This window comes from Podarcis gaigeae (genome assembly GCF_964106915.1).
Source record: "Podarcis gaigeae genome assembly, chromosome: 4".
Lineage (NCBI taxonomy): Eukaryota > Metazoa > Chordata > Lepidosauria > Squamata > Lacertidae > Podarcis > Podarcis gaigeae.
The window spans coordinates 75,305,066-75,316,893 of record NC_139677.1 but is presented as its reverse complement, the minus strand read 5'-3'; the positions used below and the strand labels follow the sequence as shown (position 1 = coordinate 75,316,893).

Genomic DNA, 11,828 nt, shown 5'->3' with positions numbered 1-11,828 from the left:
TGCTTAGAGTCTGGTGCTGATAACGCCAGGGTTGCACGTTTGATCCCCACATGGGACAGCTGCATATTCCTGCATTGCCAGTGTGTTGGACTAGATAGTCCTCAGGATCCCTTCCAACTCTATGACTCCCTGATATCTTCAGTTTAAAATGGGTAGACATTACCTCCCACTTATGTCCTGCAATGCGCAAGCGTATTTAAGAAACCTCTAAAAATCTGCATGAGTCCATTTATTGCCACATTCCATGGCAACATTTCCTTCATATAAATGTGCTTTATTTTTCCGGAGAGCCAGTGTGGTGTAGTGGTTAAGAGTGGTAGTCTCGTAATCTGGTGAACCAGGTTCGCGTCCCCGCTCCTCCACATGCAGCTGCTGGGTGACCTTGGGCTAGTCACACTTCTCTGAAGTCTCTCAGCCCCACTCACCTCACAGAGTGTTTGTTGTGGGGGAGGAAGGGAAAGGAGAATGTTAGTCGCTTTGAGACTCCTTAAAGGGAGTGAAAGGCGGGATATCAAATCCAAACTCCTCCTCTTCTTCAATACATCAATGAGGTAATCCTTTCAACTTCGCTGAAGTTGGCTAAACCATTGGCTTAGCAAGAAACTAGTCCTTGCAAAGCACACCTCCAGCCAGCATGGCCAGGGTCTCAAGGGTGATGAGAGATGTTGGCCAGCAACATCTTCAGGGTACCACATTGGCTACCCTTTGGCTAGTAAAGCTAGGCTCTTTACCTTTTGCTATCTGGGACGTAGCCCATGTCTCAATATTAGGTCTTAACAGCATAATACACCACCATCAGTATTACATTGTAGCTACTCAGTGGATTAACATAACGATGCAGCCAGACTTTTATTCATTTCCCCACCTTAATTTATTCCTGCCACACACTTCCTACATACCACCGGCAGGGACAAAAACCTTTATATAGAGTGCATTTCAAGTCTCTTTCTGCAAATATTTTACTTCCTGGTGGGCGGGAACACACTGATGATCTGCTGCATTGCACTAATTCCCTAAAAATAGAGAAGGCAAAACACAACTCCTGTTTCAGTAAAACGCTTGTGTGCTTGTTCTGTTGTCAAGTTGGCTTGTTCAAATAAACTGGTTAATATTAACCACTTTGTCAGCTTGAAGGAAAGAAGCCAGTTTTTAAGCAAAGCTTCTGAATTCCCTCCACCTGCAGGGGGCAGAAGAGTGCAAACCTGAAGCTCAACACCACTGGACGGAAGCCATGCTAAACTATGGTTTAGTACAAGGTCCGAACTCAGCCAGTGTCTCCAGTTATATAGCACACACTGCTTTTTCAGCCAAAGATGTAACTATTTCAAACTGTCTGAGGAACATGTACATTTACTGACCAGAAGTGAACCAATGTGAAGAACTAAGAAACTAGAGAGTTCTAATTCCCACCTCACTCCAATTCCAAGTTGAATGCTACCATTATGCACGGAAACATCATGTCTCACCTTGAGTCTATATCACCTTGTTTGGAAGAACAGTTCTGTTGGTAACATATAACATTAGGGACGCAGGTGGCGCTGTGGGTAAAACCTCAGCGCCTAGGACTTGCTGATCGTATGGTCGGTGGTTCGAATCCCCGCGGCGGGGTGCGCTCGGTCCCAGCGCCTGCCAACCTAGCAGTTCGAAAGCACCCTCGGGTGCAAGTAGATAAATAGGGACCGCTTACTAGCGGGAAGGTAAACTGCGTTTCTGTGTGCGGCTCTGGCTCGCCAGAGTAGCTTCGTCACGCTGGCCACGTGACCCGGAAGTGTCTGCAGACAGCGCTGGCTTCTGGCCTCTAGAGTGAGATGAGCGCACAACCCTAGAGTCTGTCAAGACTGGCCCGTATGGGCAGGGGTACTTTTACCTTTACCTTTAACATATAACATTATATGAGTGGAACTGCAATATCTTATTTCAGCAGCAAGCAAGCCTTCCTTAAGCTGGTACCCTCCAGATGCTTTAGACTGCAGCACCCAGGTACATAAAGCAGTAGATGTAAAAGCAGAATAAATCATTTTCTACCTCCATGGCTACCAATTATCTCAGTTCAATGAGGCCACCTGCCCTACAGCCCCATTATTGCACAGTGATCCTATCTAAATGGAACTTAAATCTTTCTAATCATCTGATTGAGCAAATGACTTTTTATGGGAACACTACTGAGACAAGGATCCTAAATAAACAATTAAATAGTTGATCATACGTGATGCAAAGCAGCGGTAAGTTCCCTCAGTTCTCTTTCATTATTAAGTACTTTCTAATGCCAATTGTTTTTGTGCTTTTTAAAGTTTTTGGATCCGAGTGATTTAAGAGTTTATTTTAAGCAATTACAGCATGGGTAGGCAAACTAAAGCCCGGGGGCTGGATCCGGCCCAATCGCCTTTTAAATCCAGGCCATGAATGGTCCAGGAATCAGCGTGTTTTTACATGAGTAGAATGCATCCTTTTATTTTAAATGCATCTCTGGGTTATTTGTGGGGCCTGCCTGGTGTTTTTACATGAGTAGAAGGTGTGCTTTAATTAAAAATGCATCTCTGGGTTATTCATGGAGCATAGGAATTCATTATTTTTCCGACCCCAAAATATAGTCTGCCCCCCCACAAAGTCTGAGGGACCGGGCCCCCTGCTGAAAAATTTTGCTGACTCCTGAATTACCGATTTCATTTTTAACCTTTTTGAATGGACATGGGGTATGGGGAGAGAATAGACATTAATTAAATACAAATATTTTCTCTGGGGTGTTTTGAGAACACCATACACAAAACCACCCCTGCTATCCACCAGCCTCACAAATCACAGCTCCAAAGAAAACGTCTCACAAAGGCACTTAGTAGAACCACTGAAGCAAAGAGTTGGGGTGTATATATGTGGAAAAGTAACATCATTTGTCGGTTTTGGGAGGTTGTTGCTTTTTTGCTCTTTTTCTGCATGGGGGTGGAAGTGCTGAGCAGCCACCCTTTTGATACCACCCATGGCCATCATCACCACTGACAAGCACAAAATAAAAGCTCATGGCCAGATGAACTTCCTTGTGGTACATTAAGATTAGTCCGCACAAGCACATGAAGTTTCCCAAACCTCTAGAATTAAAAAATACACTACCTCTTCAGCACCGCAACCCAAAAGCAGCGACCTCTTTGTCAGGTTAATGTCAGGAATGTTCCTGACAGTTAATGTGTATAATCCTTGTAAACAGCTATGTACAGAGTCCATTGGCACAAGCGCATAGAACTGTAGACTGAGATGCTAATCCAAAACTGGTAGCCGGCTGTGGCTAAGCAGGTGAGCACTTAAGAGGCTAACATACATAGGCACCCCCATAACCAGGTCATTCGTGCCCAGCATTTGGAATATCGCATGTTTCTGAGAAAACATTGCTCTTAAAATATGGCTTAAGAGATGAGAACTACCTGTCCCCTTAATGACTTCAGGTGTGGATGACAAGTTAACTAAATGTGATTGATAGGACGCTGCTTTCATACAATGTCTTCAGTGGAGCACTGCAGGTCGGATGAGCGCAAGGTCAAGAACTGGATCCAATTGTGCAGAATGCCCCGATGGTACTGGCCTGTGTCAACCACCATGCCCCATAACAGCCTCCGCCCAGTGTTCTCCTTCAAAGCAATTCGAGCTTCCCTCTCCGTCACGTTGTAGCTGATGTTCAAGAGCTGGATGAGAAGGATGTAGCCCATGCCGGAAGTTACAATGGTACAGTACCACACACAGGTGAACGAAAGGGCAGAACTAGAAGGGGGTGGAAACAGAAAGCAAGGAATCCGTTTTAATAGGGACACAACTGCATTGCTGTAGGGCTACAGAGAATAGGGGAGACTGACATACTATTTTGAGGGTAAATAGTAGTAACCTTTGGTGCCTTCCCATCTCAGATTCTGCATCACAGCAAATTGCAATCTCATTCCCCCACTTAAGTGCCTCATTTCATTGCAAAAATTATTTTTCAAACAGTCCATCATCTATGCCAGGCATAGGCAAACTTGTACCTCCAAATGTTTAGGGACTACAACTCCCATCATCCCTGACCACTGGTCCTGTTAGCTAGGGATGATGGGATTTGTAGTCCCAAAATATCTGGAAAGCCGAGTTTGCCTATGCCTGATCTATGCCTTACTATAAGGTAATAAGCATTGGGATTTGATTATTGCCAAGTTCAACAACCAGTTCTCTGCCCTATATTTCTGCTCTGCAAAAATGCCCATAGCAATGTAGTTGCACTCAGCTGGTTACAGATTCTAGGTTACAGACTGATCTCCCACACCCTGGGCATGCTATTTAAATATCCCTAAAGTATGGGTAGCCAGCACAGTGCCCTTCAGATGTTGAGGACCATAATGCCCATCAGTTCCTGCTAGCATAATCAGTGATGGGAACTGTATACCACAACATCTGTACCCCTTCTGAAAAGGCCACAGTTCTTCCTTTACACAACCACAATATTAAAGCTCCTTGCCCACGAAATCTATATAGCTATATTGTTACCATGGTAAAAGCACTACTAGTTGAGGGAAGAACCAAATTCACCATTTTAGATATGTGTGGGCAATAAACAGGCTGTGCTTAGATGTTCTTCAGTTGTTGACCCTTAATTTCAAATGGGAAGGCTTGTGCAAATTCTAAACTTGATTGCACTCAGTGAAACAGCACAAGCTATAGCCCGGCAATTCCAAACAGCAATTAAATCCACACGTGTAATTTGTACCAGAGAGTATTTAATTTCATCCAATTGTGTAAGTATGGAACTCAATCGAGGGGTGTGGAACTGGGCCCAGGTAGTACGTAAAAATTGAAAGTGCACTTACTTCCCATTCTTCCTAATCAGTTTGACCCTGTAAGTTTGCTTGCTCCACAAACAGTGTCATATTTTAGGTACTAGGACAGTTGACCATGATTTAAGGTGTGGTTTAAACCAAACTATAATATTTAGGCCCACAGGCCTGTATAGGGTCATTTTTTTATGTTTGATGTTTTATTGCGTTTTTAGTATTTTGTTGGGAGTCGCTTAGAGTGGCTGGGGCAACCCAGACAGGTGGGAGGCATATAAATAATAAAATTATTATTATTAAGATTCCCTACAGATGTTAAAGACAGAATGGGATGGGAAGAAGATGACTCATAGATTTATCACAAGTCAATGAGAGTCAGCATGGTGTAATGGTTAGAATGTTGGCCTATGGCCTGGGAGACCAGGGTTTGAATCCCCTGAGTGACCTTTGGCCAGTCATTGTCTCTCCTTGGGAGGAAAAATAGGTATATAAATGCAATCAATCAATCAATCAATCAATCAATCAATCAATCAAGTGTCTAGAACACAATGAGCTTTCAGCGGAGCAAGGCTGGATTGAGAGGAAGCCATAGCTGCATACAAACAGATTGCAAGGCATGCAAGCCAATATGGAGGCACAGTCCATATCACTTGAGCTGGAACGTGAGACATACTGAGAAGGGAGGAAAGAAGATAACAACAATGGTTGTCAGAGACAGGAAAAAACCGATATGGGCACCTGAAATGAGATAGCGGGCATTTGGAAATCATTAGGATTTGTGCATGCAAAGAGGAGGATGACAACACTACAATGTTCAGAATGCGTCATCCCGGAAAGCAATTATGCTTTTTGCCGTTAAAAGTGTAACCTGACCATGCAAAAGAACAAAAATAAAACAAACCAAAAAGGAACACGGGACTTTATCTTTGTTTCAACCACAAGAGTCTCATATGGTCACTTGGGCAAGTCGAACAAGCACAAGATAGTGTGCCTCAGCATGCTAATCTATGAAAGCCGCACAAACCTTCCCAAGGACAAAGGTTTTGACATTAGCAAACATCCCAGCATGCACCTCGGGCCAAGATAGCAGAAGCCAGGCAGACCAGAGGACTGGCCCTCCGACAGAGGGTCATATCAGTAGTTTCTTGTTCCATTGCAGAGTATTTCTCTCACCTGTAGTCTCCATAGACACCAGGACAGTAGAAGAGTGCCTTGATGGTAGCCTTCCCCCTACAGATGGTGTCCAGAGTCAGAGAAATCCCATACACTGATGTGAGCAGAAAAAGGGAGAGTGCAAGGATAAAGGCTTGGTGGTTCTGTTCCCCAACACAGCTGTTAATCCTCCAAGAGATAAAAGAAAAACTGTTTTTTACAAAAAAAGTGGTGTAAGAAAACAAGGTGCCAGATTCTGGTGTCCATTAAGTATTCTGATGTCCAGCTGAGAAGCAGTTAACTATGGTTTGCAGCACAAACACAATTTGCAGGTTTGGACAAAATGGCAATTGTTGGTTTGCCTCAATCCGCAAAAGGAGCCAGGGATACACTGCAGGGGAGGGGGGGAGAACAACAGCTAGAAACTCATTGAAGGCTCTTTTGCTAGGCACCAAACCATGACTGGGCATTACGTCTAAACCAGGCTAACAGAGAAGATTCATATAAACTAGGTTTTCAAACTAGCTTATGTAAGTAGAGCCAATATACAACAATCTGAACTACTTAAGACTAGCTGTTAGAAAGCTATAAAATTCTGCACTGTGGATATTCTGCACCCCAACAGATTTTTCACACACGAAATGTGAAATTTGTTACAATTCTATGATTCTGTGACTTCCAGTGGTTCAGTGCCCTGCACCTATCTCTAAATAGCCACTCTTCCCCCATTCCCTTTGGCCCAGACATTTGGAGGAAAAAACATCCCAATATTTTGATTGCTCAAATACCGGGAGAAGTATAGATTGTTTTAAAAACTGTGCAAGTTTGTTCTTGACTACAGAATGATTCCACCATCACCACTACACAAAGTACACCCCCCTAAATGCAACCATCAATGTATCACAACATTTACAACTGTTGATGGATGGCATAACAAATTAAGTTTCCCTGGGGAGATTTGGCACTCCCTCAGCTTGTCTGGTTATGGAACAGAACAGAAAGGATACTGAATGCAGGAAAGAGCAATGCTGATAAGAGCCCAAACAAAGCAGAAAGGCCTTTTGGGGCAAGAGGAGATCCATGACTCATTGGTAACAAAGATATCAGAAAACAAATGTCAAAGCCAACTTGAAACTCCAAGGAACATACCAGACACAGTGATGATCCAGTCTCTTCACACACCTGCCACATATCCGGCAGTGCCCAGCTCGGGCTGGCCTAACCAAGTGACACTTGGTGCACCAGTCCTCCGTGATCCCACCTGTCCCTGCTTCCAACACATTGGCATAGCCCTCAGGGTAACTGTTCATTGCAATGCCAGGCACAGCTGCTCTGTAAAGCCCCTTGGAGCTCTCCAGGTCATTCCTGTTTGAGATGTTGTTATTGTTGACGTTGCCGCCTTGGCAAAGTGCTTTGTCACTGCTCGTTTGGCAGGGAAGGTAGCCAGGGTCTCTCTTGGCTTGAGACAGGGCCACCAGCATGAGGATTAAGCCGCAGGTGAGAAGGATCACCTGGCTGATGCTCACGTGGCCCCGGGGTACCACCTCTTGGAGGAACACATAGTACATGTAGCCTAAGGAGAACAGCCCTAGACTCAAGAAGAAGAGAGTCTGGCCCTTCTTCCTGTGTGTGAGGTAGTAATACCACAGCACCAGTACAGGAAGTGATATCAGGGTGACAAGAGCCAAGAGGAGGTGCAAAGCTGCTATGTGAAGGAAGACAGGCAACAGGATGATTGGCGGGAGGAGGCTGATATCGACCTTTACAGCCCCCCTAAGCCACGGGAGGCGAAAGCGGTCTGTGATGGTGTCTGCAATTCTCTCTAGAGTTCCCGGGGGCAAAGATCTGCAAGTCAGCCACCTGTTAGGGAAAAGCACAGAGGTCTGCTCATGTAAGACTGAAGAGACCAAGAAATACATTTGTGTTGGCTTCTGTCACTTTCAGTCACTTTGTGTCAGATCTCACCAAGGTACAGCTGTTTGGTGCTGCTTCGGACAATTGTCAACTCCCTTGTGGATGAGCACATGTTTATACATGTGCTCATTATACATGTGATTGTTTTATTATGCATACAGACAAGTGTAAAAAGGATGTGTGAAATGGCCATAATTCTTCAGTTTCTACCCAGAAATTTGAATAGTATTATGTGGGGCCACATCTCATCATATCCTCTTAATGCTCATCTGAAAATGATGAGTGTATCACATTGTCAGTAAATCCAGTTCTGTGAACTAGCCCTCAACTTTCTCAAGTTCTGTTCTTGTCTGGTCTGTCAGTTTACCTGGCAAAGAATCTCTCTGTAGAATAGGAGTGGGAATCACCATGGCCCTTCAGACGTTGTGGGGATGCAAACTCCCATCAGCCCCAAGCAATATGGCCTATCACCAAGGATGATGGGAGTTGTAGTCCAATGGCTGCAGCCTCCCCATCCCTGATATAGAAAGACAAGGATTCACAAGCTCATGAGTTCACCCTACACTTTCAGTACACTGAATAGGGAAGATGGAATACATTTACGGCTCAGAGAAGTGTGTTGGGTTTTGTTTAGTTAAAGCAAGATCATTGTGGGAGAAAATGGCTGGAACCCCTCCACATAACTTCCATAAGCTCCAGACAGAAGTGGTCAGGGAATAACAGTCCAAGACCATCTGGAGAATCACAGGTTCCCCCATGCCTGCCTAAGGCCACTTCAAGCAAGAAATCATGTTTGTTTATCTTGCAGGAAGTTGCCCAAATTATGCAAGTACAGCTGGTCAACTTCCAACTGGGTAACCTTGACCAAGTATAACATAGGAAACACTTGCAAAGCTTTGCTTCACTGCATGTGTGTCCTTGAAGGGAAGCCACACCAGAAAAAAATAACATTAAGAAGCAACCCTTACTCTCCAACATTATCATAGCAGGGGGTTGGTTTTTCCCCCTTCCTTCTTTTGGAAACTACTGCCCAGTGTTGACATTTGCCAATTTCAAAAACTTTTCCAAATTCCCACAGTTACACCATTATTTTCTAGAAGGACTTTAGGAGTTGCATGTAATGCACTCAACAGGTAAGGTTTTCTATCTCTACGGAAAAGAAACAATTCTTCAGAATTTGTGCCTCATGGGGCTGTTAAAGGCATAGTAGCTCTGGTATTTTTTTTAATTATTATTAATTTTGTAAGGTACCTCAAGCAACAAAGGTGGCCATGTGATCAGACAGAAATCCAGTGATTACCAGAATCACCACATGTGGAGCGGATGAAATACTCTTAATAGGGACAGAGCTCTGAAACCACACTCTGAATGCAGGCCCTTTTATGCCTGAACTTTGATGACAGGAGGAGGGACCAGCTAAAGGCCACCCCAATGGCCACAACGGAAAGACCTCACTCAAGCCACGAGCAGGGCAGCCACCAACAAGCTAACTTCTAGCACATTGGCAAAGCTAAGCAGAGTCCGACGTGGTTTCAAATTGGTCGGGGGAAAGGGCACGTGTTGGGAGATTTCTGCACTGCTAGATGACCCTCGGGAGCCCCTTCCAACTTTACAATTCTATGAGAAGTGCCAGCTGGGTGAAAGTTTCAGGCGTACCTTTCGCAGCCCTCGTCGAGGTCCTGGCACTCGCAGAAACACGCCGCCAGGTGGCTCCTCTGGCCCTTCCGATCCAGGTACTCGCAGCAGCAGAGGGTCTCCTCCGCCTCAGGGCCTCTAACTTTCTTCCTCCCACGTTTCATGGTGCCAGCAGCAGCAATGGCCCCTCCCGCCCTCGCAAAGACCGGAGGGCAGGGAAAAAAGAGGCGCGGGGAACCTCTCTCGCAGCATGCAAAGGGCAGGGAACTCCAGGGGAAGTTCTCATTAAAGCCAGTAACCCAAAGAGGACTTTTGCAAACGAGCTGCGAAGGCAAAGGGGCAAGGCGACAGCAAAGAGCCTTTTGCAAACCCAAGGGACAGGAGGAAACGAAAGGGGAGAGGCGCGCAGCGATTTCCTCCCTGACTCCACCTGACACCTGTAACCAAGCGCCAGGCGGCAGCGAGGTTTTTCCCTTCCTGCAACTTGCTTCGCCTCCACCCGGGTACCTAGGTCTCCTCCGCCCGTTTGCAACCGATGCGCATCCAGTGACTTCTCCTCGCCTTCTAACTTCCCGACTATCAAGGTGCAAAAAAGGAATTCTTGTTGGGCGGGGGGGGGAGCAGCTCCCAAACCCAACGTGCTCCTCCTTGGCCAACGAGGATTGGTTGGAATCTCTTCAGGCTCCACCTCCCTTTTCTCTCCCGCCTGCCCCCGCTTTGCATCCAGGGCGCGCCCTGCCGTTCTCCCCTAAGCGACCTCGCCGCGCGTCCTGAAGTTTTCTCAGCTTCCGGCTTCCTTGGCACGCCGGCCTCTTCCTATCCTCCCGTGACGTCATGGAGCCCTGCCCAATGCCCGCGGGGGGAGCGGAGAAATAGCACTTGTGAGCGCCAGAAGTTCCGTCGCTGTAAAGGAAGAAAAAAGCCGCGCCTTCGAAGTTTGGATGGGGCTTCGGGAAGCAGCTCAGGAAAGGCGGAGGAAAGGACGGGAAAGAAACTGCAACACAAATTTGAGGCAGCATTCAGATCCTAAGAAACCGTGTACTCAAATCGGCAGCGGCCAGTTCCAGGTTTTCCGCATCCCAGTTGCCAGCCTAGCCCTAATAAAGGTGACGTGACCACTCCATAGGAAGAACCTAAGGAAATAGCCATAAACTCATAAGGTTCTCTGGGTTTTCAAGCAGGAGTTTCTACCAGCCCTATCTGGAGATGGGGGGAACTGAACTTGGGACACTATGCATGCAAAGCAGTTCCTCCACCACTGCGTTGCTGCCTTTTAGTTGTAAGAGCACTTCTGACACTGCAAGCCACCCTCCCTGCAGGCCTTAAAATGTGAGGCAAACTGACAGCATGGTAAAGCTCTGCTGGATGAAATACAATTGCCTCTGGTCTGTTTTGGGGGTCTCCTGCAACATATTTAAGTTTTTACTCCCAGTATGAAGTGATCCTATGACAATGCAAGATCCTGAAGCATCCCAACCTTGTGACAAGAGTCATAGAAATAGAGGAACCGGGCACCCAACAATCAGCTTTGGGACACCCCAAATTAGGCACCTATACCTCCAGAAGCAAATCGAATCATCAAGTCCAATGCTTGGCTTGGGTATGCTGCAGGTTTTGGGTACCAGAGTCTGTGGTGCAAGTTGCCCATAATTCCTGAAACTTGTAGAAGTTAGAATTAATGAAGGTTTGACAAAACTGTGCCAAACACTGCTGGGTTACGTTTAGGATAACAAGCTGTGCCACTTCACAAAGGCTGAAGTGGCCAGTCATTTAACTATCAATGCAAGTCCTTAACAAAACAGGCAGCACGACCAGGCACAGAAGGGGAGGTTGTCAGTGGGCAATGATCTAAGTGGAACGCAACTTATTTATAATATGAACATGGGGCATCCAGAAAGTGTAAAACAATTATTTTGATATTATACTACAGTATACTGCATTGTTTAAATGTTATTGTCCTTGCATCTTACTGAAACACTTGCCACCCTCTCCTGCCACACCAGTGCACTCCTCCCTTTGAGAACTACTGGATTAAGAAGAACAGAAGACGACGAGTTTGGATTTGATATCCCGCTTTATCACTACCCAAAGGAGTCTCAAAGCGGCTAACAGTCTCCTTTTCCCTTCCTCCAACACAACAAACACTCTGTGAGGTGAGTGGGGCTGAGAGACTTCAGAGAAGTGTGACTAGCGCAAGGTCACCCAGCAGCTGCATGTGGAGGAGCAGGGAATTGAACCCAGTACACCAGATTACGAGTCCACCGCTCTTAACCACTACACCACACTGGCTCTTAATATCAATAATATCTTAATTAATATCTTAATTAATATCAATAGGTATAT

At 45.7% G+C, this 11,828-nt stretch overlaps 1 protein-coding gene across 2 annotated transcripts; it reads right to left on the bottom strand.

Moving 5' to 3' along the window:
• Nucleotides 1-2,479: 2,479 nt before the first annotated feature.
• On the bottom strand, nt 2,480-10,161 carry ZDHHC23 (zDHHC palmitoyltransferase 23). Of its 2 annotated transcripts, none has more exons than XM_083737080.1 (4): nt 9,507-10,161; nt 7,086-7,796; nt 5,958-6,125; nt 2,480-3,747 (listed from the first exon to the last, which is right to left on the bottom strand). In XM_083737080.1, the coding sequence occupies exons 1-4, from the start codon at nt 9,647-9,649 to the stop codon at nt 3,480-3,482; spliced, it is 1,290 nt and encodes a 429-aa protein (XP_083593206.1). In that variant the 5' UTR covers nt 9,650-10,161; the 3' UTR covers nt 2,480-3,479. The 2 variants fall into 2 exon arrangements, with proteins under 2 accessions (XP_083593206.1, XP_083593205.1); XM_083737079.1 differs by having other exon boundaries at nt 2,482-3,747; nt 7,086-8,367; nt 9,507-9,632.
• Between the last annotated feature and the right edge of the window lie 1,667 nt (nt 10,162-11,828).

What these genes read in the sequence shown, in the direction of transcription:
- ZDHHC23 (XM_083737080.1), bottom strand. Translation starts at nt 9,649, where the DNA reads ATGAAACGTGGGAGGAAGAAAGTTAGAGGCCCTGAGGCGGAGGAGACC. An exon ending in CTCGACGAGGGCTGCGAAAG is followed by an intron (nt 7,797 to 9,506) that starts GTACGCCTGAAA and finishes TTTCCCTAACAG; the next exon opens with GTGGCTGACTTGCAGATCTT. An exon ending in GGTGTCTATGGAGACTACAG is followed by an intron (nt 3,748 to 5,957) that starts GTGAGAGAAATA and finishes ACCCCCTTCTAG; the next exon opens with TTCTGCCCTTTCGTTCACCT.